The sequence below is a fragment of the Pollachius pollachius genome (genome assembly GCF_949987615.1).
Source record: "Pollachius pollachius genome assembly, chromosome: 6".
NCBI lineage: Eukaryota > Metazoa > Chordata > Actinopteri > Gadiformes > Gadidae > Pollachius > Pollachius pollachius.
The window spans coordinates 3,254,886-3,282,365 of NC_136939.1; the positions used below are offsets into that span (position 1 = coordinate 3,254,886).

A 27,480-nucleotide genomic window follows, 5' to 3' on the forward strand; every position below is an offset into this window, starting at 1 on the left:
GGTCTCTAGGTGACGGGGTTAGGGTGGGGGTGTTATGGTCTCTAGGTGACGGGGTTAGGGTGGGGTGTTATGGTCTCTAGGTGACGGGGTTAGGGTGGGGGTGTTATGGTCTCTAGGTGACGGGGTTAGGGTGGGGTGTTATGGTCTCTAGGTGACGGGGTAAGGGTGGGGGTGTTATGGTCTCTAGGTGACGGGGTTAGGGTGGGGTGTTAAGGTCTAGGTGACGGGGTTAGGGTGGGGGTGTTATGGTCTAGGTGATGGGGTTAGGGTGGGGGTGTTATGGTCTCTAGGTGACGGGGTTAGGGTGGGGTGTTATGGTCTCTAGGTGACGGGGTTAGGGTGGGGGTGTTATGGTCTAGGTGACGGGGTTAGGGTGGGGTGTTATGGTCTCTAGGTGATGGGGTTAGGGTGGGGGTGTTATGGTCTAGGTGACGGGGTTAGGGTGGGGGTGTTATGCTCTCTAGGTGACGGGGTTAGGGTGGGGGTGTTATGGTCTCTAGGTGACAGGGTTAGGGTGGGGGTGTTATGGTCTCTAGGTGACGGGGTTAGGGTGGGGGTGTTATGGTCTCTAGGTGACGGGGTTAGGGTGGGGGTGTTATGGTCTCTAGGTGATGGGGTTAGGGTGGGGTGTTAAGGTCTCTAGGTGATGGGGTTAGGGTGGTGTGTTAAGGTCTAGGTGGTGGGGCGTGTTGTGGTCCTTAGCAGCAGGTGGGGTTAGGGTGTGGTGTATTATGGTCCTCTGCAGTAGGTGGGGTTAGGGTGTGGTGTGGTCTTTAGCAGAAGGTGGGGAGGTCGTGGTCAGGCCTGGGTTCAATGTATTCTGATCCTCTACCAGCAGGGGGCGACATCCCCAATGCCGTCATTGTTGTGGGCTGGGAGTAGAAGATGGCAGCTTCCTATTTTTCGTCGGGATTATCCTCTTACTGCGGATGTTGAACAGTTCCCTGAGGATATTCTCCTTACTTTCCGGATCGCTTCATTCTATAACCTTACCCTTCTCGATGTGTGCATGTTGAGGTGTTAGACATGGAGAAGAGCGGCAGTATGGACAGTCTGGGATCCAAGAGGTCCTCCTCCCGTCAAGCCAGTGTGGATTCACTTTCCAGGTAGAAAAAGATTTACTAAACTACGGAAAAACCTTTATTTTCAGACTTGCAAGAATTTGCTACTGTGGCGTACTCACCAAATAGTTGTATCATTATTAATAATACCTGCGGGTTTACTTCACATATGGACTTTGTATGACCTAAGTCTCTCAACCACACCTCATAACACTGTATAATTATCCACTTAACACATTGTCCCGTACAAACCTCCTTAAGTTGATTTAAGAACAAAACGATTCGGTTAAATTGAAAAATAACTCCCAAATGTTGCGATATTGTCACTTCCTGCAGACTAAGGGGTCGAGCATGACTGTGTGTTTTCCTACAGCAGTACCTCCACCTCCCGCTCCGACCAGACGAAGCCCCCCTCGGCCATGTCCTCTGAGTCGGTCAGCACCTCCGCGGAGCTCTCCCCGGAGCTCAAGGTTGGTCGCTCACTAATAAACTACTAGATTACTACTAAACTACTACTTGGCAACTACTAAACTACAACTGAACTACTGCTAGACTACTACTACATGTCTCTATCAACCTGGTATTTGTACATCCTAGCCATTTAGTAATTCCTCCCACTGTTTTTGTGATTTTATATTTATATTGCATTTTTAAATGTTATATCCTGTCCAGATGTGTTGTATGTTTCTTTTTTAATCTTTTATGTAAATTCTGTGATGTAACTCTGTGTTTGCGTTCAGGTCCGACCGAAAGCCCAGACCAAGGTGAGTGACTGCAGTCCTACAGACCGGGTCAGAAGGTTCCTCCATCTGTCAAGCTCTGATTTGAAGTCAGAGAGAGGCAGTGCTTTAAGGCTTGTTGTGTCGTCAGCAGATACCCAACGAGTGTAAAGAAGAGCCACAGTTACTTCCAGGCGAAACTGTCGTAGATATTGGTGAGTGGCACTCTTCTTCTTCTGTTCACTGTCTCGCGAAATCACAACGTAGCAGGCCCATTCCCTTCACTGGATGAGTGTGTGATGACGTCACCATGACCTCATGTTGGTCTGTCTTCTGACAGCCAAAGACGTGATGTACATCTGTCCGTTCCGGGGGCCCCTGCGAGGCACGGTGAACGTGACCAACTACCGGCTGTTCTTCAGGTGCATGGACCAGGTGAGAGCAACATGGCAACGTTTCGCCCTTTGAGCTTAGCTTTCTTTAGTCACATACAGTACATACCTCATTCTGTTGAATTCCCCCTCTCCAAGGTCGCTCTGTGGTTCTCAGGTGTGTTCTGTTATGTCAAACTAGTTTCTAGTTCTTGTTGTGTTGCTTCCGTGTTTTGCACTTTGTATTGTGTGTTTTTTTTGTTGCACAAAAAGCTCTTTGTAAATAAAGATTGATGGATTCATGGTTGGCTGCAGCTCTGGAGGGAAGTGAATCATTTCCTCGACGTTTAATTATTATTACCGCCCTGGTCTTCCTGACTAGCGACCTCTCTTTAGATCTGGGAGGGAGACAGTATTAATAAAGTATTTATAAGATAGAACAAGCATAAATAGAAAGGGATAAATGATTATTAAAGATGGATAAAGCATTAATACAAATAGATAAAGTATCCATCTGTATTAATGCTTTACCTATCTTTAATAATAAAGTACTACAGACAGGTAAAGCGTTATTACAGATGGAGTCTCTGGTGTGGTTCTCCAGGAGCCGGTGTTCGTACTGGACCTGCCGCTGGGGGTGGTGAGCCGCGTGGAGAAGATCGGCGGAGCGTCCAGTCGGGGAGACGTGTCCTACGGTCTGGTCTGCAAGGTACTGGAGGGGGACCCCTCCTTCTACACTGTACTGTGATGACATCGCTGTGGGACAGGGGTACCCCCCCCTACACTACACTGTGACGACATCACTGTGGGACAGGGGTACCCCCCCTACACTACACTGTGACGACATCACTGTGGGACAGGGGTACCCCCCCTACACTACACTGTGACGACATCACTGTGGGACAGGGGTACTCCCCGTAGAGATGACATCACTCTAGATCAGGGGTACCCCCCCTACAGATGACATCACTCTTGGACAGGGGTACCCCACCTACACTACACTGTGTTGACATCACTCTAGGACAGGGGTACCCCCCCACAGATGACATCACTGTAGGACAGGGGTACCCCACCTATACTACACTGTGATGACATCACTCTAGGACAGGGGTACCCCCCCTACAGATGACATCACTCTAGGAGAGGGGTACCCCACCTACACTTCACTGTGATGACATCACTGTAGGACAGGGGTACCCCACCTACACTACACTGATGACATCACTCTAGAACAAGGGTACCCCACCTACACTACATCATGATCACATCACTTTAGGACAGGGGTACCCCCCCTACAGATGACATCACTCTAGGACAGGGGTACCCCACCTACACTTCACTGTGATGACATCACTCTAGGACAGGGGTACCCCCCCACAGATGACATCACTCTAGGAGAGGGGTACCCCACCTACACTTCACTGTGATGACATCACTGTAGGACAGGGGTACCCCACCTACACTACACTGATGACATCACTCTAGAACAAGGGTACCCCACCTACACTACATCATGATGACATCACTTTCGTACCAGGGTTCCACCAGGAGGGCGCGACCTATTGGGGACCCTGATGTTCAGATAGGGTCACAGGACATTGATGGATTATTGAGTTATTGATATTTGAATTAAAAAAGATTTAAAAGGTTGAAATGTCAGATAAAGGTTGTGTATGTACAAACAGACTCATGATTTGTATTTGCCATGAGTTAGTGAAAAGCTGCCAACCACTTCGTTCTACTACTAATCACTCAGTTAACTCCTAATTATCGCTCTGTGAACTGCTACTAATCACTCAGTGAACTACTACTGATCACTCAGTGAACTACTACTGATCACTCAGTGAACTACTACTGATCACTCAGTGAACTAATACTGATCACTCAGTGAACTACTACTGATCACTCAGGGAACTACTACTGATCACTCAGGGAATACTACTGATCACTCAGGGAACTACTGCTGATCACTCAGTGAACTACTGCTGATCACTCAGTGAACTACTACTGATCACTTACTGAGTTCTCTGTCTTCACCAGGACATGAGAAACCTACGCTTCGCTCACAAACAGTCGGAGGACGCTCTGAAGAAGTCCATCTTTGAAGTCCTGATGAAATACGCGTTCCCGGTTTCCAACGGGCTGGTGAGTAGAGACCCCTCTCCGTCTGTCTGTCTGTCTATCTATCTGTGTTTGTTTTTCTCTAGCTCTCGCCCTCCCTTCAATTATTTAGGAGCTCTTTTGGCATGGAAAGTACACATTTTTACATCTAAAAAAAATGAAAGGTTAAACAAGTAAGATGAACATAATACTAAAAGATTTCTCTCTCCCTCAGCCAATCTTTGCATTTGAATACGGTCAGGTGTTCCCGGAGAACGGATGGAAGGTTTACGACGCTATCGCTGAGTACAAGAGACAGGTACCTGGTCCAAGTGGGAAGGGGTGGAGGTACCTGGTCCAAGTGGGAAGGGGTGGAGGTACCTGGTCCAAGTGGGAAGGGTTGGAGGAACCTGGTCCAAGTGGGAAGGGGTGGAGGTACCTGGTCCAAGTGGGAAGGGTTGGAGGTACCTGGTCCAAGTGGGAAGGGTTGGAGGTACCTGATCCAAGTGGGAAGGGGTGGAGGTACCTGGTCCACACGGGACACAAGTACTTCATCTAGTGAGGGCTGAAGGTACCTGGTCCTGGTCCAAACTAGAGGACATAAGTACTCCTCGAGTAAGGGTTTTTATACTCCACCAGGTCAGACTGCATTCTATACTCCACCCCTCAGACTGTACTCTATACTCAACCCTTCAGACTGTGTTATATACTCCACCTTTCAGACTGTATTCTATACTCCACCCCTCAGTCTGTGTTATATACTCCACCCCTCAGACTGCATTCTTTACTCCACTCTTCAGACTGTACTCTATACTCCACCCTTTAGACTGTTCTCTTTACTCCACCCCTCAGATTGTGTTATATACTCCTCCCCTCAGACTGTGTTCTTTACTCCACCCTTCAGACTGTACTCTATACTCCACCCCTCAGTCTGTGTTATATACTCCACCCCTCAGACTGTACTCTATACTCCACCCCTCAGACTGTGTTCTTTACTCCACCCCTCAGTCTGTGTTATATACTCCACCCCTCAGTCTGTGTTATATACTCCACCCCTCAGTCTGTGTTCTTTACTCCACCCCTCAGACTGTGTTCTTTACTCCACCCCTCAGTCTGTGTTATATACTCCACCCCTCAGTCTGTGTTCTTTACTCCACCCCTCAGTCTGTGTTATATACTCCACCCCTCAGACTGTACTCTATACTCCACCCCTCAGACTGTGTTATATACTCCACCCCTCAGTCTGTGTTATATACTCCACCCCTCAGACTGTGTTCTCTGCTCCACCCCTCAGTCTGTGTTCTCTGCTCCCCCAGGGCATCCCCAACGAGAGCTGGCGTGTGACGAAGGCCAACGACCACTACGAGCTGTGTGACACCTACCCCTCCTCCCTGGCCGTGCCGGTCAACATCCCCGACGAGGACATCAGGAGGGTGGCCGCCTTCCGGGCCAAAGGTCGGATCCCCGTGAGTACCCGGACCCTTTCACTGGGCTCCCTGCCCACACTGCGGCCGTAGAGGCCCAGGGCAGCACTTTGTTTGGATCGCAAACCGGCTATTTTGGCACCCATAACATCGCAACAAGTATTTTGGGGTCCCTAAAGTCCACTGTCTACCTGTAGGGGTCCTAGAGCAAGATGACCCCTGACCCCTACCTGCTCCTTAACGACCTGTCTCTGTACTGTCTGACCCCTACCTGCTCCTTAATGACCTGTCTCTGTACTGTCTGACCCCTACCTGCTCCTTAATGACCTGTCTCTGTACTGTCTAACCCCTACCTGCTCCATAATGACTTGCTCTGTACTGTCTAACCCCTACCTGCTCCTTAATAAGCCGTCTATTTACTGTCTAACCCCTACCTGCTCCTTAATAAGCCATCTATTTACTGTCTAACCCCTACCTGCTCCTTAATGACCTGTCTCTGTACTGTCTAACCCCGACCTGCTCCTTAACCTGTCACTGTATTCACTGTAAATTGCTTTGGATGAAGTAAACAGTAACCCAGTCGTGTGGTGGTGTGGGTGCAGGTGTTGTCGTGGATCCACCCAGAGAGCCAGGCCACGGTGACCCGCTGCAGCCAGCCCATGGTGGGGGTGAACGGGAAGAGGAGCAAGGAGGACGAGAAGTACCTGCAGGCCATCATGGACGCCAACGCCCAGTCGCACAAGCTGTTTATCTTCGACGCCCGGCCCAGCGTCAACGCCGCTGCCAACAAGGTAGCGCTAGGCTAGGCTAGCTGCTGACAAGGTAGCACTGTGCTAGGCTAGCTGCTGACAATGTAGCGCTGTGCTAGGCTAGCTGCTGAGAAGGTTGCGCTAGGCTAGGCTAGCTGCTGACAAGGTTGCGCTAGGCTTGACTAGCTGCTGACATGGTAGCGCTGTGCTATGCTAGGCTAGCTGCTGACAAGGTAGCGCTAGGCTAGACTAGCTGCTGACAAGGTAGCGCTGTGCTATGCTAGGCTAGCTGCTGACAAGGTAATCCTATGCTAGGCTAGCTGCTGACAAGGTAGCGATGTGCTAGGCTAGCTGCGGACAAGGTAGTGCTAAGCTAGGCTAGCTATGTAGCATCCCTAGGCAGGTTGGGGGCTAAGGGAGAGAGGATGTGAACCTGTTATATACCCTATACCCTATTAAAGGGGACATATTATACCACCAGGTGTGAGTGTGATTAGCCGTTACAAGCCGTTTTGAAAATGTGCAGCTTCTGACATTACAATTACAATTAGGGCCTTTAGCAGACGCCTTTATCCAAAGCGCCTTACATCGGTTAATACACACATTGACACACCGACGGCAGAGTCAACCATGCAAGGCGACAGCCAGCTCGTCAGGAGCAGTCAGGGTTAAGTGTCTTGCTCAGGGACACATGGACAACTGCTCAGCCTCCTGAGCTAAGCCGACCCATCACAGGTCATCACAGGTCGGCGTGTTCACCTAGATGTATGACGGATAGCTGAGCAACGTTTGCTACGGTCCACTGGGTAGGCAGGTAGACTGATCTATCCAGCACACATCTAGGTGGACACGCCCACCTGTGATGTCAGAAGCTGCACATTTACAAAAAAACGGCTTGCAACGGCTAATCACACTCACACCTGGTGGTGTGATATGTCCCCTTTAAAAATAATGATGTTTAATATGAATATAATGTTGTATTATATATGATGTATTACGGTGTTATCCAGATGAAGGGCGGGGGCTACGAGAGCGAGGACGCCTACCAGAACGCGGAGCTGGTATTCCTGGACATCCACAACATCCACGTGATGAGAGAGTCCCTCCGCAAGCTGAAGGAGGTGGTGTACCCCAACATCGAGGAGCCCCATTGGCTGTCCAACCTGGAGTCCACCCATTGGCTGGAGCACATCAAGGTGGGCGGTGCCAGAGGAGAAGATGGTGGAGATTCAGATATGACAATGTTACAATGATTTCATGAGGGGTGACTTGAATGTGTTTGTGTGTGTATGTCTTCCCTTGTGTGTGTGTGTGTGTCTCTCCCCTGTGTGTGTCTCTATACCCCTGTGTGTGTGTGTGCGTGTGTGCCTTCCCGTGTGTGTGTGTGTCTGCCCCTGTGTGTGTGTCTATGTCTTCCCCTGTGTGTGTGTGTGTGTGTCTTTATCCCTGTGTGTGTGTGTGTGTCTGCCCCTGTGTGTGAGTGTGTGTGTGTCTATGTCTTCCCCTGTGTGTGTGTCTTTACCCCTGTGTGTGTGTGTGTGTGTCTGCCCCTGTGTGTGTGTGTGTGTGTCTATGTGTCTATGTCTTCCCCTGTGTGTGTGTGTGTGTATCTGTATATGTGTATGTGTGTGTCTTTACCCCTGTGTGTGTGTGTGTGTGTTCTTAGCTGATCATGGCAGGAGCCCTGAGGATCGCGGACAAGGTGGAGTCGGGGAAGACGTCGGTGGTGGTGCACTGCAGCGACGGCTGGGACCGCACTGCCCAGCTCACCTCCCTCTCCATGCTCATGCTGGACGGCTTCTACCGGACCACACGGGGCTTCCAGGTGCTCCTGGAGAAGGAGTGGCTGAGCTTCGGACACCGCTTCCAGCTGGTACGCACCTCCTCCTGTCTCTGTACTGTCTAACCCCTACCTGGTAGCACCTCCTCCTGTCTGCACTGTCTAACCCCTACCTGGTAGCACCTCCTCCTGTCTCTGTACTGTCTAACCCCTACCTGGTAGCACCTCCTCCTGTCTGCACTGTCTAACCCCTACCTGGTAGCACCTCCTCCTGTCTACTGTCTAACCCCTACCTGGTAGCACCTCCTCCTGTCTGCACTGTCTAACCCCTACCTGGTAGCACCTCCTCCTGTCTGTACTGTCTAACCCCTACCTTGTAGCACCTCCTCCTGTCTGTACTGTCTAACCCCTACCTGGTAGCACCTCCTCCTGTCTGTACTGTCTAACCCCTACCTTGTAGCACCTCCTCCTGGCTGTACTGTCTAACCCCTACCTGGTAGCACCTCCTCCTGTCTGTACTGTCTAACCCCTACCTGGTACACTCCTTATAAAGGCACCTCCTCCTGTCTACTGTCTAACCCCTACCTGGTAGCACCTCCTCCTGTCTGTACTGTCTAACCCCTACCTGGTACGCACCTCCTCCTGTCTGTACTGTCTAACCCCTAACTGGTACTCTCCGTTAAGAAGGCACCTCCTCATGTCTCTATACTGTCTTACCCCAACCTGGTATGCTCTATACTGTGGGTTCTGATGTTCACTAGGATGTCTGCTCACGGCAGCACAAACCCAAATCCCACTAACCCACTTCCTGTTTCCTGTCCAGAGGATCGGCCACGGCGACAAAAACCACACGGACGCCGACCGCTCGCCCGTCTTCGTCCAGTTCATCGACTGTGTCTGGCAGATGACCCGCCAGGTAGGAACCGACCTGTTAGTGCTCTATGAAGAACCCTACCTCCTGTTGGTGCTCTATGAGGAACCCTACCTTCTGTTAGTGCTCTATGAAGAACCGTACCTCCTGTTAGTGCTCTATGAAGAACCCTACCTTCTGTTAGTGCTCTATGAGGAACCGTACCTTCTGTTAGTGCTCTAGGAAGAACCCTACCTCCTGTTGGTGCTCTATGAGGAACCCTACCTTCTATTAGTGCTCCATAAAGAACCGTACCAACTGTTAGTTCTCCATGAAGAACCGACCGTACCTTCTGTTAGTGCTCTTTGAAGAACCAGAGTGTTAAAGTGCTTAGTGATGTTAAAGTGTAGCGATGTTAAGTGTTGTTATGTTAAAGTGTTGTGATGTTAAAGTTTGTAGTGATGTTAATGTGTGGCCATGTTAAAGTGGGTTTGTTTGTTTCCAGTTCCCAGCAGCGTTTGAGTTCAACGAGAACTTCCTGGTCACCGTGTTGGACCACCTCTACAGCGGGCTGTTCGGGACCTTCTTGTGCAACAGCGAGCAGCAGAGAGTGAAGGAGGTGAGATACTCCTGGTTCTCCTGGTCTGAGATGGGAGGAGGATGAGGCCAGATCCTACTCCTGTATGCCACAACCACCATGCGTCTCTACGCCGGTGCTCGCACTTATAGTGCTGATTCCGGACGTGGTCTGTGTGAAGATGACGTGTCCCCTAAACTGGTCTACCATAATGAACGGTAAAACATAGCAGGATGGTACATAATTAAACAAACACATCACACTGACTCTATTTTACCCTGTGGAAGTCAGCAGGTCCACAGCCTGCAGCAACAGGCAGGGAACAACACACCAGTTAGACTTTAGTTTCCAGTGCATGTGGTTCCTCACTGCTGCTGCTGGTACCTCACTGCTGGTGGTTCCTCACCGCTGCTTGTGGTTCCTCACTGCTGCTGGTTCCTCACTGTTTTTGTTGGATCCTCATTGCTGGTGTTGGTTCCTCACTGCTGAAGGTGGCTCCTCACTGCTGGTGGTTCCTAACTGCTGTTGTTGGGTCCTCACTGCTTGTGTTGGTTCCTCACTGCTTGTGGTTCCTAACTGCTGGTGGTTCCTAACTGCTGGTGGTTCCTAACTGCTGGTGGTTCCTAACTGCTGGTGGTTCCTAACTACTGGTGGTGTTTCCTCACTGCTGGTGGTGTTTCCTCACTGCTGGTGGTGTTTCCTCACTGCTGGTGGTGGTTCCTAACTGCTGGTGGTTCCTCACTGATGCTTGTGGTTCCTCACTGATGCTTGTGGTTCCTAACTGCTGGTGGTTCCTCACTGCTGCTGGTGGTTCCTCACTGCTGGTGGTGGTTTTTCACTGCTGGTGGTTCCTAACTGCTGGTGGTTCCTAACTGCTGGTGGTTCCTCACGGATGCGTGTGGTTCCTAACTGCTGGTTGTTCCTCACGGATGCGTGTGGTTCCTCACTGCTGGTGGTGGTTCCTCACTGATGCTTGTGGTTCCTCACTGATGCTTGTGGTTCCTAACTGCTGGTGGTTCCTCACTGCTTGTGGTTCCTCACTGCTGGTGGTGGTTCCTCACTGATGCTTGTGGTTCCTAACTGCTTGTGGTTCCTAACTGCTGGTGGTTCCTCACTGCTGGTGGTTCCTCACTGCTGGTGGTGGTTCCTCACTGATGCTTGTAGTTCCTCACTGCTGGTGGTGGTTCCTCACTGATGCTTGTGGTTCCTAACTGCTGGTGGTTCCTCACTGATGCTTGTGGTTCCTAACTGCTTGTGGTTCCTAACTGCTGGTGGTTCCTCCTTGATGCATGTGGTTCCTAACTGCTGGTGGTGGTTCTGCAGGAGCTCTCCAAGAGGAGCATGTCGCTGTGGTCGTTCATCAACAGCCAGCTGGAGGACTTCAGCAACCCGCTCTACGTCAACTACTCCAACCACGTCCTGTTCCCCGTGGTCAGCCTGCGCCACCTGGAGCTCTGGGTGGGGTACTACGTCCGCTGGAACCCCCGCATGAGGCCACAGGTGGGTGGTGCTTGGGTCATGTCCACCCTTTTGGGAGCAGAGGTCTGAATAACGTCCAGAACGGGTCCAAGTGGGACAGAATATAACGTATATCAGCTCAACTTAATAATGAGATAAGCTTATCTCTTTTTGGCATTTTAAATGTATTTAAGTTTTTATTGATTTTTATATCTCTATATATATATATATATATACATATGTACATTTTTGTATTTATTATACAGTTTAGTTGTGTATATATTTAGTCATTCCTACATGTGTGTTGGTCATGTGATCACGAGTAGGCTGTGAATCAATACAGAGACTTGGTTCCTTGTTAATATTTTGCCATGGTAACGCATAATGGCGCTATCTGGAGTGGAGGCTGTGACGTAGGCCTACCTAATGAAAGAACAAATACAGGGGCAATACAGAGGCCTACCTAATGTGACGTGTGTGTGTGTGTGTGTGTGTGTGTGTGTGTGTGTGTGTGTGTGTGTGTGTGTGTGTGTAGGAGCCGGTGCACCAGCGCTACAAGGAGCTGCTGGCCCGGCGGGCGGAGCTCCAGCGGAGGGTGGAGGAGCTGCAGAGGGAGGTGACGAACCGCTCCGCCTCCTCCTCCTCCGAGAGGGCGGGGTCCCCCACCCGCTCCATCACCCCCGTCCAGACCTTCGTCTGAAGCCCCCCCCTCCATCACCCTACCTTCTAGCTCACCCTACTGCCTACAATATCATACCGTCTAGGAGACTCTACCTACCACAAGAACCCTAACTTCTAGAACCCTACCGCATAGGAGACACTACACTCTAGAAGAAAGACCCTACCTTCTACAACATCCTACTGCCTACAATATCCGACCTTCTAGAAAACTACCTTTTAGGAGACCCTACCTTCTAGAACCATACCTTCTAGAATATCCTCCACTCTAGAATAGACCCTGCTGTCACCAATATTCTACCGGCCTCTACACATCCTTAGCTACCTTACCTACCAAGGGCCCTAGCTTCTAGAAGACTCTACCTACCAAGGGCCCTACCTTCTAGAAGACTCTACCTACCAAGGGCCCTACCTTCTAGAAGACTCTACCTACCAAGGGCCCTAGCTTCTAGAAGACTCTACCTACCAAGGGCCCTACCTTCTAGAAGACTCTACCTACCAAGGGCCCTACCTTCTAGAAGACTCTACCTACCAAGAGCCCTAGCTTCTAGAAGACTCTACCTACCAAGGGCCGTACCTTCTAGAAGACTCTACCTACCAAGGGCCCTAGCTTCTAGAAGACTCTACCTACCAAGGGCCCTACCTTCTAGAAGACTCTACCTACTAAGGGCCCTACCTTCTAGAAGACCCTACCTACCAAGGGCCCTAGCTTCTAGAAGACTCTACCTACCAAGGGCCCTACCTTCTAGAAGACTCTACCTACCAAGGGCCCTACCTTCTAGAAGACTCTACCTACCAAGGGCCCTACCTTCTAGAAGACCCTACCTACCAAGGGCCCTACCTTCTAGAAGACCCTACCTACCAAGGGCCCTACCTTCTAGAAGACTCTACCTACCAAGGGCCCTACCTTCTAGAAGACTCTACCTACCAAGGGCCCTAGCTTCTAGAAGACTCTACCTACCAAGGGCCCTACCTTCTAGAAGACTCTACCTACCAAGGGCCCTACCTTCTAGAAGACTCTACCTACCAAGGGCCCTAGCTTCTAGAAGACTCTACCTACCAAGGGCCGTACCTTCTAGAAGACTCTACCTACCAAGGGCCCTACCTTCTAGAAGACCCTACCTACCAAGGGCCCTACCTTCTAGAAGACTCTACCTACCAAGGGCCCTACCTTCTAGAAGACTCTACCTACCACGGGCCCTACCTTCCACACTAATGACCGCCCTGCACCAAAGAGAGTGTGTGTGTACGTCTGTGTGTGTATGTGCGTCTGTTTGTATGTGTGCGTGTGTGTGCCAGACGTATTTAGCGCCCAGAGCAGTGGTGCTGTAGCCCCGCCCCCCCCGACCTCCAGGGCTGAGACATCGTCCAATGGGAACGCTCCAACATATCAGCCAACCAGACGCAAGGACTGATCCTCTGAGAAACACTAGTGGTTATTAAACTAAGTTATTAATGAATAGTATGGCTTGTATACACTCTCTAGGGGCTTAATGTAGACACGGCGTCTGCGTAGACGCTCACTTGCCGGCCATGACGCATGCAGGTGTGCTGTACACTGAACCACATCCCGGTAGGGCTCTGGGTCATCTGGAACACGAACAAAACTAAACCAGGAACTGGGTTCAACTCTTAAGTAGTGTGACCAAAAACGATACGACGGTTGACCGTATCCTTAGACACGTTTGCAGCGTAGCAGTATAGCTACAGTATGATATTCCTCTTAATGATAACTTACACCCTTGAACTTTTCAAACTTAACACGTAACAACACTATTCTACTTTATGAAGGACATGTTTTCACGCTTTCTCAGCTTGTTGTTAGTTGAGTCAATATGTGTTCATGGTTTCATCCAACCGGCAGTGAGATGACCTTTGGGCCAAACTTTTTGTGTTACATTGGACTTATTGTTATAAAAATGAGACAACACCGATTATACACTAAGAACAATGTTTTAAGAGGTTGTTTGCCATAACTAATGGGAGAAGACATCTGCCTTTTTTAACACTGTCTGCGTTCCGCCTCAGTGATTTAACCAGGTGTGCAACCAGTGATTTAACCAGGTGTGTAACTAGTGATTTAACAAGGAAACCAGGTGCACAATCAGCGATTTAACAAGATGCCCAACCAGTGATTTAACAAGGTGCCCAACCAGTCTGACTTGTCTGCATAGTGAGTACTTCAGGTGTGAGTTTCAGGACATTACTGGATCTAGAGATACGATTTAGTGCCTTTTTAAGTACACGTGGAACCTAGCATGAGACGGAGGTCACTGTTACAGTTTATGATTGATGAACCAGATATTGTGATCCATCCCATAATAAAGTGGCGCTATGACCTCTTCGCGTCTCTTATTACGTCTGGTTACCATGCCCAGCTCACCAAAGACTGCTCATGTGTCCACCAATATTGGTCTGTGTACGCTTTGCTCTTCATAGGCAGCGATGTATGGAAAATGTGAATATTACAATATTATCGCACACTTGTGTTCATTGTATTGTGCTTTACTTTTGTTCATTGTGATGTTATATTTAGACGGTACATTTAAGACTTGGAGCATGCGAGGAGAACAACCTTTGCGTGTCCATGATGTCATGCTGTGTTTGGCTGCCCTCTGTCCTCACGTGACGCCGGCAGACCTCAGCAGAACAATGAGCTGTGGTATTTGGATCAGTGACAGAAGAGCCGTGCGGCTTCTATTGGATTGTCTTATGTCCCTGGGTTATTAATAATCACACCCCACCGGTATTTTAATTATAAAGGAATTGTTTTGAAAAAGTGGCACCCTAAGGTGCGTCTCCAAAACCCGCCGATCTGTAATTGGCTGAGTTTTTTAAAACGTGGAACCGCGCTTGGATGCCGCTTCCCGATTGGCAGTCTTTTCTTCCGCAGTCGGTGCCAACATCCGGTTGGCCACATCCGGGGACATGACGACATCGCCGATACAAAAAAGAGAGAAGGAAAACAGGAAAATACATTTCTCTTGACTAGAACCGAGGAAACTTGTAAAAAGACCCTCTTGATACCGGCCGACCAGCCCCACCTCCTGAACCGATCGATCGCTAGTGATCGATATCCGCTGATATTCACTCCGCCTCCACGTCCGCAAGGAGAGGCTGTTGATGTTCTGAGTTTATTGTTCTTCGCCTGGTACCCAGCCTGCTAAAGCTAATCTCAGGCTACCTCCAGGGCTACATTCTGCTAACGGGTTAGCCAGCTAGCGGAGGTTATCTGCTATCGCTAGCCGCTAGGCAGAGCGCCGAGCAAAGCAGCAGCAGCAGCGTCCAGGTGATCCAGCTGACCTGTCCGCAGAGAGCATGGCCACCACGGCTCTGTACGCCTGCACCAAGTGTAACCAGCGGTACCCCTTCGAGGAGCTGTCCCAGGGCCAGCAGCTCTGCAAGGTGGGTGTTCAGTGTGTGTGTGGGTGGCTGCTGGTGGTCCAGTCCCAGCTAGTGGCTTTGAACAAAATGTAAATAGAAACAGACTGACGACCGAGCTACGAGCCTTGAGATGCAACATGCAGGCACTGGCCCGCCTGGGTCTTATGTAATGTAAGCTCTAATGCTATGGATGAGCAACATGTTGAGAGCTTGATCCGAACACAGATCCACTCTTCGACAGCGGTCACACACTCGTAATAAAGAGTTACTTAAGCGATTTGCAATTTAGTGTTTTACCATATTGCTATGTGGATGAGTAAACGTACCATTTATCTTTATCAACTTTAAAAGCCAACGCAGTCTTTATTGTCCTTGTTGACTCAGACTAGAGCGTCATCTCCGATAGTTAATCACAGAGTCCATTATATATAGATATACAAGTCACGGATAGGGTGGCACTCCATCCCATTTTCCTTTTTAAAAATGCAAGGCTGACACATTTTAAAAGAGCAGGAAATGAAAAAAAAAGTCTAGGCATTGATCATTTCACTTGTTTATCTTAACCTTTTTTCTGTGGGTTAAGGTTGTGAGACCTAACTCGAGATGGAGTGGATAATAAGTTGTATTGTTCTGTTAGTTCGGCCTGTATACCAGTGTATCTGTATTTAATATCTGTCTATTTGTTTCTGGCCCCAGGAGTGTCGCATCGCACACCCCATGGTGAAGTGTACGTACTGCCGCTCGGAGTTCCAGCAGGAGAGGTGGGTCATGTTTCAGCACCTCCTACGATCTGTCTCACATCACAGTGCTCTGTGTTTCAGAAACACCTAGGAACTGTCTCACAGCGCAGGGCTACCTCAGTGTTTCAGCTCGACGTAGGATCTGTCTCACTGCGCAGTGCTCTCTCACAATGTTTCAGCACCACCTAGGGCCTGTCTCACTGACTTTACCTTTCTCTTCCCAGTAAAACAAACACAATCTGCAAGAAATGCGCCCAGAATGTCAAACAGTTTGGGACGGTGAGCGTCTTCTTGTCTTCATCCACCCACACTTCTGATTGTGCTGTTATTAATCAATCATTACTAGTGATGAAGTAGTTGTACTGAGTATAAAGATGTTGTAATGCCTTGGCCTGCACTGTTTCTATGCATGTTCTGTACGGTATAATTGTCGTACTATGGGGTCATGCTGTGTACTGACCCGCTAACCCCTTGTCCCCCTGCAGCCCAAGCCCTGCCAGTACTGTAACATCATCGCTGCCTTCATCGGCACCAAGTGCCAGCGCTGCACCAACTCAGAGAAGAAGTACGGCCCGCCGCAGACCTGTGAGCAGTGCAAGCAGCAGTGTGCCTTCGACAGGAAGGAGGAGGGCCGGAGAAAGGTACGCGCCTACCTGGAGACACACACACACACGCACGCACACTCCTCGAGCCGAACGCTGAATATCAAGCGGTTGGGAATTTCTGGAATGTTCTTTATAGCTTCTCCAATTATGACAGAATGCTTTGCTTGTTGTCGGCCTCACCTGAAAGTCTCTGTGGATCAGAGCGTAGACTGCCGGATGTAAACGTGTGTTTGTGTGTAGGTGGGGGCGGTATGCTGCCCTGCTGGCAGTGTACTCTCTCGTAAAACGTGTGTGTGTGTGTGTGTGTGTGTGTGTGTGTGTGTGTGTGTGTGTGTGTGTGTGTGTGTGTGTGTGTGTGTGTGTGTGTGTGTGTGTGTGTGTGTGTGTGTGTGTGTGTGTGTGTGTAACTCTGTGTGTGTAGGTGCACGGTAAGCTGCCCTGCTGGCAGTGTACTCTCTCGTAACACCTATATATATGTGTGTGTGTGTGTGTGTGTGTAACTCTATGTGTGTGTAGGTGCACGGTACGCTACCCTGCTGGCAGTGTGCTCTGTCGTAACACCTATGTGTGTGTGCAGGTGGATGGTAAGCTGCTGTGCTGGCTGTGTACTCTGTCGTACCGCCGCGTGCTGCAGAAGACCAAGGATCAGAGGAAGGGCTTTGGCTCCTCCAACTCCTCCTCCTCCCTCGGTGACAAGGACCAGCACTCCCGACCCCACCACCACCACCAGCACCCGCACAACCGTCACAGCAGCTCCCACCACAAGTAGGTCTGCCCCCGCGGCACCCGGCCTGCCAGCCAGGAGCTCTAGCCTCCAGACAGCAGCCTACAGGGACCCCACTCCAGAGCCAGGAGCTCTAGCCTCAGACAGCAGCCTACAGGGACCCCACTCCAGAGCCAGGAGCTCTAGCCTCCAGACAGCAGCCTACAGGGACCCCACTCCAGAGCCAGGAGCTCTAGCCTCCAGACAGCAGCCTACAGGGACCCCACTCCAGAGCCAGGAGCTCTAGCCTCCAGACAGCAGCCTACAGGGACCCCACTCTAGAGCCAGGAGCTCTAGCCTCCAGACAGCAGCCTACAGGGACCCCACTCCAGAGCCAGGAGCTCAAGCCTCCAGACAGCAGCCTACAGGGACCCCACTCCAGAGCCAGGAGCGCTAGCCTCCAGACAGCAGCCTACAGGGACCCCACTCCAGAGCCAGGAGCTCTAGCCTCAGACAGCAGCCTACAGGGACCCCACTCCAGAGCAAGGAGCGCTAGCCTCCAGACAGCAGCCTACAGGGACCCCACTCCAGAGCCAGGAGTGCTAGCCTCCAGACAGCAGCCTACAGGGACCCCACTCCAGAGCCAGGAGTGCTAGCCTCCAGACAGCAGCCTACAGGGACCCCACTCCAGAGCCAGGCGCTCTAGCCTCCAGACAGCAGCCTACAGGGACCCCACTCCAGAGCCTGGAGCTCAAGCCTCCAGACAGCAGCCTACAGGGACCCCACTCCAGAGCCAGGAGCGCTAGCCTCCAGACAGCAGCCTACAGGGACCCCACTCCAGAGCCAGGAGCTCTAGCCTCCAGACAGCAGCCTACAGGGACCCCACTCCAGAGCCAGGAGCTCTAGCCTCAGACAGCAGCCTACAGGGACTCCACTCTAAAGCGTGGAGGTCTAAACTCCAGACAGCCTACAGGGCCTATAGGGGACCCCACTCTAGAGCCAAGAGCTTTAGTTTCCAGGCAGACAGCAGCCTACGGGGGTTCCACTCTAGAGCAAGTAGGTCTAGCCTCCAGACAGTCAGGTGTCTTAATTGCATCGCAGGCTCAAATGTTGCCATGTTGGGGAGGTTTTTGTGTTGTTGACGGCGTTGTTGTTGTTTACAGACTGAGTGGGAGTCTGAGTCCGGAGCAGGAGCCAGGACTATGGAAGCAGAGGTGAGACCCGGCTCTCCTTCTGTTCCTCCCTGACCTCCTCCTGCTCCTTGTATTCCCCACTCCTGCTTTCCTCTGCTTTCCAAGCCCTTTCTTCTCCTCCTATTCCTCCTTTCCTGCTCCTCTCTCCTTCCTTTTCTGCTCCCTCGGTTCTATCTCCCTGCGTCCCGGTTCCTCCTGCTTCTCCTGCTCTGTGCTCATCAGTCCATCTCGCCTCTCTCCGCAGCCATAAGTCGTCTTCCATCCAGAAGGAGACGCCCAAGAAGAAACCAAAACTGGAGCTGAAGCCGTCCAACGGAGACAGGTTAGAGGGTGCCTTGATTCCTCAATGTTAACGTCAGATTAATTAACGGGAGAAGAATCAAATTCATACACTGATTAATAAATCGCTGGTTTTTGGTAGCAAAGTTTTACTTTCTTTGTTTCTTACTTACCCTTCCAAACTCATCCCTGCTCCTAACCGTATCTCCTCCTCTCTGCTCCTTACCGTATCTCCTCCCTGCTCCTTAACGTATCTCCTCCTCTCTGCTTCTTACTGTATCTCCTCCTCTCTGCTTCTTACTGTATCTCCTCCTCTCTGCTCCTAACCGTATCTCCTCCTCTCTGCTCCTTACCGTATCTCCTCCTCTCTGCTCCTAACCGTATCTCCTCCTCTCTGCTCCTAACCGTATCTCCTCCTCTCTGCTCCTTACCGTATCGCCTCCTCTCTGCTCCTAACTGTATCTCCTCCCTGCTCCTTAACGTATCTCCTCCTCTCTGCTCCTAACCGTATCTCCTCCTCTCTGCTCCTAACCGTATCGGCTCCTCTCTGCTCCTAACTGTATCTCCTCCCTGCTCCTAACCGTATCTCCTCCTCTCTGCTCCTAACCGTATCGCCTCCTCTCTGCTCCTAACCGTATCTCCTCCTCTCTGCTCCTTACTGTATCTCCTCCTCTCTGCTCCTAACCGTATCTCCTCCTCCCTGTTCCTAACTGTATCTCCTCCCTGCTCCTTAACGTATCTCCTCCTCTCTGCTCCTTACCGTATCTCCTCCTCTCTGCTCCTAACCGTATCTCCTCCTCTCTGCTCCTTACTGTATCTCCTCCTCCCTGCTCCTAACCGTATCTCCTCCTCTCTGCTCCTAACCGTATCTCCTCCTACCTGCTCCTTACTGTATCTCCTCCCTGCTCCTTACTGTATCTCCTCCCTGCTCCTTACTGTATCTCCTCCCTGCTCCTAACCGTATCTCCTCCTACTTGCTCCTTACTGTATCTCCTCCCTGCTCCTTACTGTATCTCCTCCCTGCTCCTAACCGTATCTCCTCCTCTCTGCTCCTAACCGTATCTCCTCCTCCCTGCTCCTAACCGTATCTCCTCTCTAGTCTCTCAGTTCACTAGTAGCTTCTGCTTCTCCAGCTTGTGTTTTAACCAGTAGCTCCGCCAGTCTGTTCTGTGTATTAACCAGTGTCTCCGCCTCTCTGGTCTGTAGGTTAACCAGTACTTTCTCCCTAACCAGTAGCTCCATCACTCAGTCGATGGACTCCGGGGGAACGGACAACTTCATCCTCATCAGCCAGCTGAAGGAGGAAGTGATGTCGATGAAGCGAATGCTGCAGCAGAGGGACCAGACCATCCTGGAGAAAGACCGCAAGGTGCCCACAGAGCACCCGCCAGGGTCGTCTCGTAGACCCCGAAACACTCTGGGGGGGACTCTAGTCCTGCAGTTTAAGATGCGTTTACCTCTTAGCTCATAGACCCTGAGACGCCAGGCTAAGCCTGTGGGACTCCTGTACGACTCTAGTCCTGTTAAACCATAGTCCTGTACGACTCTAGTCCTGTACGACTCTAGTCCTGTTAGGCTCTAGTCCTGTTAGGCTCTAGTCCTGTACGACTCTAGTCCTGTTAGACTCTAGTCCTGTACGACTCTAGTCCTGTACGACTCTAGTCCTGTTAAACCATAGTCCTGTACGACTCTAGTCCTGTACGACTCTAGTCCTGTACGACTCTAGTCCTGTACGACTCTAGTCCTGTTAGACCATAGTCCTGTTAGACTCTAGTCCTGTACGACTCTAGTCCTGTACGACTCTAGTCCTGTTAGGCTCTAGTCCTGTTAGACTCTAGTCCTGTTAGGCTCTGGTCCTGTACGACTCTAGTCCTGTACGACTCTAGTCCTGTTAAACCATAGTCCTCTACGACTCTAGTCCTGTTAGACTCTAGTCCTGTTAGACTGTAGTCCTGTTAAACCATAGTCCTGTTAGACTCTAGTCCTGTTAGACTCTAGTCCTGTTAGACTCTAGTCCTGGAGTTTAAGATGCATTAAACTCAATTACAATTAGGGCATTTAGCAGACGCTTTTATCCAAAGCGACTTACATCGGTTAATATACACATTGACACACCGACGGCAGAGTCAACCATGCAAGACGACAGCCAGCTCGTCAGGAGCCGTTAGGGTTTAGCGTCTTGCTCAGGGACACATCAACAATCAGCTAGGAGGGGCTGGGGATCGAACTAGCGACCTTTCGGTTACAAGGCAACTGCTCTACCTCCTGAGCTAAGCCGACCCCAAACTCTCACTATTAGCTGCTGAAATGCTAACTCTCCCTCTCGTGAGGACCAGTCCTGGAGTTTAGCTTGTTGGGTGGACACTGAAATGCGGCCCTCAGTCTTTTATACACTCTTCTCCTAAAGAGGTTACAGGAGTTGAACCTCCTCACCGTTCTCCAAACTCAACTGTCCGATGGCTTGTTTCCTCTCAGCTGACGGAGATCAAAGCCGACTTCCAGTACCAGGAATCGAACATGCGGGTCAAGATGAACAACATGGACAAGGCCCACAAGGAGTCGATGGAGCAGCAGCAGGTAGCCTGTTGTTCCGACATATCTCTCTACATACATGTTGAATATGTTTCACGAGGTTTTGAATTCAATATTACCATTGTGCCTCTGGCTTTTAAAACTCCACTTCCCACAGGTATTAGCGATGGCAATGTAGCCTTGTTCAGATCAGACTTTGATCATTGTCCCAAATCAAAGTCTCAAGTGAAGTGGCCAAGTGAATATTATCAGCCAACCTTTTAGTGGGCGGCTAGTTGTAACTGACCCAGGGCCAGAGTCAGAGGGTCAGCAGAGTGGCTCAGACTAAAGGCTGGTTTTTACTACTCTGTAAATAGCTGTATGTAGACACGGAGAGCCCTCTCCGTCGTAGGAGACCCTCTCTGTAGCTCTGCATGCGCATCCAATCTTTATTAACTTTCCGTCAACGCGACGGAGACGGCGAGGGCTGTGATCGGTCCTCTCACAACATAATTTCCAGAATCACTTTTTCTGGTTTGACTCCTCTCACTACAACAACACCGCCTTTCGTTTTTAATTATCCTTGCCATTTGTATTATTTGGTACTATCTGTGTTAACTTTTGTACTTCTTTTGCATCTTGTTTACTTTGCACCTTGTGATCGGGCGGCGAATTGCCTGATGGAGAACTTCGAAGGCTCGAGGCGCGTCTCCGTGGTTACGGAGTCAGAGTTTTGTACTTTAGCCTTGACCCGGGGTCTGCTCTGTGTCCGCAGACCAAGAACCGGGAGCTGCTGAAGCAGGTCGCCGCTCTCTCCAAGGGGAAGAAGTTCGACCGGTCAGGAAGCTCCCTCACCTAGCGACCAATCACAGAGCGGCTTCAACCCGGACCCCCCCACCCCTCCCCCCCTCCCGGGCTCTGCCCAACGCCATCAACACACCCGGGGGTACGCCCCGGACACGGCCGGGACCCCCCAGGGCGGACGGAGGGGAGCCACCCCCCCCATCAGAGCGTCCAGGGTATTGACATGTTTGGGTTTGGGGCTGACGACTCGGACCCTTGAGGGGGCGGGTCTGACAGGGGGGGGGGGGGGGGGAGGTGTCTCTCCCTCCTTTTATTCTCCAGCACTGCGGAGGGGGCGTGGTTTCATCTCCCAGAACCCCCCTGGGTTCTCTGGGTCTCATGTTATTTATTCAACCGTATTCCTTTCGCTTTATGTTTCATGATCATCATGATCATGATCGTCATCATCATCATCATCATCATGATCATCATCATCATCATGATCGTCATCACCATCATCATCATCATCATCATCACACCCGAGTCCCGGTACACTGAACGACGGGCGGCTTCTAGAATTATGGTTAGTCCTATTTTTATACAACGTACCTCAACATGGAGAAGGCGGAGCCAGAGGAGGCAGAGCCAGAGGAGGAGGAGGCGGTCAGCAGAGGGTCTTTTTCTCAGTGTCGACGCGGAGAACAACCTGGACCCGGTCCGGTCTGTGTCGTCCCGGCTCTGGACCAGGCCGGACTCTGTTGTTATGTGACTGCGATGGTGCTTGGTGGTATTTCCTCACTGGGGCTACCATGGTAATGCATGATGAACTGCCATATGTGGTCGTGGACTGTAATGTAAATTTCTACTCTTCTTTTATCCCCCTCCCTCTACGAGCTCAGCGGACCCCTCCTTAATGTACATTGGACTCTTGTCGTCCCTCCCTCTGTGAGCTCAGCGGATCATTTGTAAAGCTGTATATGGGGTCAGCGTTTGTATTTTGAAGCTACTGCTTGTATCGTTTTAGTGAGTACGCATACAGCTGGTTTTAGCAGGTCTGAGGATGAGACTTTTTAAAGGAGGCATCACACCTTGCATATTGAACTGGTTTCATATTGTCACACACGATCACTTTTATACTCTTTTCCAATCCCAATGTTTTAAAACTATTAAAAGTGGCTAAATGAGGCTTCCTGGTGTTTTTTATGGGGGTTTTTTTTATGGTTACTCAACATGTTTTCTCCTCTCTGTTGGTAAAATGATCACTATCCTTGTAGTTTAACAACATGTTGAGCTTTGGTCTGGATGTGATCCCATCACGGTGAATCATTTCTTCCAACATGGATACTGAGGTGTAATCTGACCGAGCTCCTCGAGGATCAGTTTGACACTGGGACCAAGAAGTGAAGAAGTGGATCCAGTGGGGTTGTAGAAGCGCGTGCGGTTGGGAATGAAAACCTTGACTTCCAGCGCTGGGAAGGTCCTAGTGCTGAAACGACTGCTCCGCCTGTTCTCAATGATTTGAGCGCACTTAAGCGTTTGAAATTTATTGATTTGATAAACTATATATATTTCAACAGATGTGATTAAATTCTGAGATCCTCATTTTAAAATATTGTTATTTGTATATATTTCTATATTTTAAATAATATAAAATATTGTTATTGTATTATGTGTATGAGAGTATGCTACACAACATTTGATACCAGTTCCGGACGTCATACATTATGTTCGTCAATCAGGAATTGGGTCATTTACCATGATTTAGAATTATGTTTCACCATTTTATTTACCATGGAAAATATGAAATCTTATGTCAACTACATTTCTTTTAACTCTTCATTATGGGAAATATTGATCCGCTCCAGATTGGCCCAAAGCGACATCCTATAATGTTATGTGTTATCCATGGCCATCTATTACATCAATTTCAAAAATACTAATTACATTTACTATACAGTTGAGGAAAAACACTTATCTGCCAGTCAATACATTACTGACAAATCTGTACTTAATATATCATAACTCTATATAATGATCATGTGAGGTTGTAACTGAACCGCTCTAATATACAGTGCGCTCTTGAACGCACCTCTGACGCGAAATCGCGCCAGCTCATCCGGGTACTCTGTTAGCCAGTTAGCAATGCTAGCACTTGAGGTGCTGCTGTACGCCACAGCTCAACACATTAAACAATACACTGAAATGACTTCTCATGCTTATTAAAAACAAAACAGAGCAACATTATATTGCATATGCAGTGCGGGTGTCAGTATAAAGGCGGTGGTCGTCCGGCTGGTAAACTAGCAGCTGACTGGCATGTAACTTAGCGAGGCAGCGGTGCACAGAACACAACACAACACTGAACCCGGGCGACTAAGGTGAGTTAACACGTTTAATACTCGACTAGTTTAGGATGTGTGGTGTGTAAGCCTTGTGGAGGTCATCATAGCACTAGACCCGGGCAACTAATGTGAGTGAACACGTTCAATACTCGACTAGTTTAGGATGTGTGGTGTGTAAGCCTTGTTGATGTCTTCGTCATACTAAACCCGGGTCACTAATGTTAGTTGCACGTTAATTAGTCTACTATCTTAGGATGTGTTTTAGCCTTGTTGATGTCTTCATAATGTTAAACCCTGGTCCATAAGGTTAGTTACATGTTTAGTACTCTGAACAGCCTCACCGGTGGAGGCTGATTTCATCATACTGGAGTCACTAAAGTCAGTCTGGCTCTCGTTTGAGTGTATTAAACAACTAACTACATATATAACTATAGATAGATGTATCGATGTATAAATATATGTCCCCCCTCCACCCCGGAGAGCAGTATATATATATCAAAAATGTTAGTGCTACTTGGCTACAACAATCATCAGTTTTTCTAATGGACAGACTGCCCTTCTCTCTAACCCTTTCACTGCTGTTGGGTCATGTGTGTTGTGTCTTTGTGTTGTGTGTGTGTGGATGTGTGTGTTTGTGTCGTGGTGGGACATGAACCCTGTAGATGTCGGACTCTGACAGCGATGAGGAGCAGGGCCGGCCCTTCTCGCTGACCGGGTTCCTCTTTGGGAACATCAACGAAGACGGACAGCTGGAGGACGACAGCGTGCTGGATGATGTACGTACAGTGAAAGACTGGGTTGGATTATGACCATGAGAGCTGGGAGGAAACACTGAAAACCTCAGGCTGTAAGAGGAGGTGTTATCACTGTTATGATAGTCTTCGTTGTCCTACATACTGCTGTATCGACAGTCGAGTGGTCAGAGTGTCCGCCTCAATTGATGCTCCCTAACCCCTACCTGCTCCTTTAAAGGTCTCCTATTATACTACTTTTCTGGTCTTAATTTCTTATTAATGACTCCTATAGAGCAACCTGACACGATTCACAGCACAAAAAACGATGTCGATTTTCGGGAAACTCTTCCTCTCATCTTGGCGCTTTCAGCGTTCTCTGTCAACACTCGGCTTCGTCCTTCTCCGCCCCCTCGCCCCCCTCCTGCCAACCCCACTCCGTTGTGATTGGTTACCTTCTGGAAGAGCATGTTGCAGCATTACCGTACATGGAAAATCTGGATTGTTGTACGTAGATAAAACCTGGAAATTTGTGAATGGCGACCGGCGTCCCTAGTGTTTAGCGCTCTGCACAGCCGCCCCAGACAGTCAGCAGGGAACACGTCTAAATGCATGTACGTCATTATTTGACACTTTAGTATGGTTAAACATCACTATAAATCATTATAACAACTATTATAGGTCATAAAAGTCGAAAAAGCATAATAGGTGCTCTTTAAGGACCTGTCTCTGTACTGTCAAACCCCTACCTGTTCCATAATGACATGGATCACACACATCTCGTTTCTGTTGACAAGAGTGTCAGTGGTGATTCCATGTTGTTCTCCGTCTCCAGGAGTCCAAGAAGCACCTGGCGGGTCTGGGCTCCCTGGGTCTGGGGTCCCTCCTCACCGAGATCACAGCCAGCGAGGAGGAGGACCGCGAGGACTCCGACCGGTGCGACGAAGAGGGTGAGGGAGAGGCACCGATCGTCTAGTCCACCGATAACAACTGGAGGCGCTGGGTTCAGTCCTCAGAGTTTGAATGGGCACCTGTACTGTCCAACCCCTACCTGCTCCTTAATGACCTGTCTCTGTACTGTCTAACCCCTACCTGCTCCTAAGTGAGCTGTTTGTGTACTCTCTAACCCCTATCTGCTCCTAAGTGAGCTGTTTGTGTACTGTCCAACCCCTACCTGCTCCTTAATGACCTGTCTCTGTACTGTATAACCCCTACCTGCTCCTTAATGACCTGTTTCTGTACTGTCTAACCCCTACCTGCTCCTTAATGACCTGTTTCTGTACTGTCCAACCCCTACCTGCTCCTTAATGAGCTGTTTCTGTACTGTCCAACCCCTACCTGCTCCTAAATGAGCTGTTTCTCTACTGTCCAACCCCTACCTAATCCTAAATGAGCTGTTTGTGTACTGTCTAACCCCTACCTGCTCCTGTCTGACCTTTCTCTGTACTGTCTAACCCCTTCCTGACCTGTCTGTGTACTCTCTAACCCCTACTCTGCCCTCCTATCTCCTGCAGGCTGGGTGAAGAGTACTGAAGACGCCATCGACTACTCTGACATCAGTGAGGTGGCCGAGGATGAGAGCAGGAAGTACCAGTACGCTATGGGAACCCTGCAGCCCAACAGGAAGTCTGGTGTGTACCTCTTCTGTCTAACAGGAAGTGAGGCATCATATCTGTAGAACAACAGGAAGTGATGTTATGTTTTGTGTCTAGGTGTGAGGTGTGTTGTGCATCTTAGTGTGTGTTTTGTCTTAGTGTTGGTTGTATGGTGCATCTTAGTGTCTTGGTGTGTGATGTGTCTAAGTATGTTTCTGTGTTTCCAGACGATGAAGACGACTACGATGCAGACTGTGAAGATATCGACGCCAAGCTGATGCCCCCGCCCCCCCCTCCTACCGTCACCGCCCCGTCTGCTCAGACCCCGGGTGAGAGGGGATGGTAGATCATCATTGATCATTGACATTATTGATCCCAAAGGAGAAGACCACTTCACGCTTTATAGATAAACCAGGGCTCAAAATGTCTTGGCACAGCTTTTAATGAAAAACAATGTTTATAAACACTTTATTTATCTCATACTTTTATTTTATATCAGTGGTTGGACTTGTCATTGATGATCGTTGGAGTGTGTTTCCTGTCTGTGATGCAGCTCTGTTGTGTTTTGAATGCTGCTGTATAGGGCTGCTCGATTATGGGAAAAATCCTAATCACGTTTATTTTGGTCAATATTGAAATCACGATTATTGAAACGATTATTTATGAGTTTGAAAACATATTGTATTTATTCAGCTGACTCTCCCAAAGAAAACTTTGAACTTTGAAATTTCGCCTTAAAAAAATACACAAAATGGTCAAAAAGAAATTGGTCCAGTCTTAAATAGAATACAGATATGTATCCAGCTGTTCTGCCCTTTCTATTAAACATTTAATAAAAGAAAATATA

General features: G+C 49.5%; 3 protein-coding genes across 8 annotated transcripts in view; all 3 read left to right on the forward strand.

The window, feature by feature from the left end:
* Positions 1-879: 879 nt before the first annotated feature.
* On the forward strand, positions 880-14,164 carry mtmr2 (myotubularin related protein 2). Of its 4 annotated transcripts, none has more exons than XM_079738252.1 (16): positions 880-1,106; positions 1,435-1,531; positions 1,802-1,825; positions 1,932-1,995; positions 2,121-2,215; positions 2,756-2,860; positions 4,192-4,296; positions 4,487-4,570; positions 5,568-5,717; positions 6,278-6,466; positions 7,435-7,620; positions 8,091-8,297; positions 9,028-9,120; positions 9,560-9,673; positions 10,955-11,131; positions 11,625-14,164. In XM_079738252.1, the coding sequence occupies exons 1-16, from the start codon at positions 1,027-1,029 to the stop codon at positions 11,787-11,789; spliced, it is 1,935 nt and encodes a 644-aa protein (XP_079594378.1). In that variant the 5' UTR covers positions 880-1,026; the 3' UTR covers positions 11,790-14,164. The 4 variants fall into 4 exon arrangements, with proteins under 4 accessions (XP_079594378.1, XP_079594379.1, XP_079594380.1 ...); XM_079738253.1 differs by having other exon boundaries at positions 1,935-1,995; XM_079738254.1 differs by having other exon boundaries at positions 1,438-1,531.
* Positions 14,165-14,704: 540 nt separating this feature from the next.
* Positions 14,705-23,150, forward strand: fam76b (family with sequence similarity 76 member B). Of its 3 annotated transcripts, none has more exons than XM_079738568.1 (10): positions 14,705-15,172; positions 15,848-15,912; positions 16,116-16,170; positions 16,377-16,532; positions 17,074-17,261; positions 18,363-18,413; positions 18,637-18,714; positions 19,878-20,040; positions 21,147-21,248; positions 21,958-23,150. In XM_079738568.1, the coding sequence occupies exons 1-10, from the start codon at positions 15,086-15,088 to the stop codon at positions 22,039-22,041; spliced, it is 1,029 nt and encodes a 342-aa protein (XP_079594694.1). In that variant the 5' UTR covers positions 14,705-15,085; the 3' UTR covers positions 22,042-23,150. The 3 variants fall into 3 exon arrangements, with proteins under 3 accessions (XP_079594694.1, XP_079594695.1, XP_079594696.1); XM_079738569.1 differs by having other exon boundaries at positions 19,905-20,040; XM_079738570.1 differs by having other exon boundaries at positions 19,908-20,040.
* Positions 23,151-24,108: 958 nt separating this feature from the next.
* The window catches only part of taf1 (TAF1 RNA polymerase II, TATA box binding protein (TBP)-associated factor), a 32,115-nt gene continuing 28,743 nt past the window's right edge, over positions 24,109-27,480 (forward strand). Inside the window, exons 1-5 of the mRNA XM_079737533.1 lie at positions 24,109-24,343; positions 24,970-25,083; positions 25,874-25,988; positions 26,553-26,669; positions 26,861-26,962. Of these exons, the coding sequence (XP_079593659.1) occupies positions 24,970-25,083; positions 25,874-25,988; positions 26,553-26,669; positions 26,861-26,962 (448 nt within the window). The 5' untranslated portion in view covers positions 24,109-24,343. The remainder of the gene's footprint in view (positions 24,344-24,969; positions 25,084-25,873; positions 25,989-26,552; positions 26,670-26,860; positions 26,963-27,480) is intronic.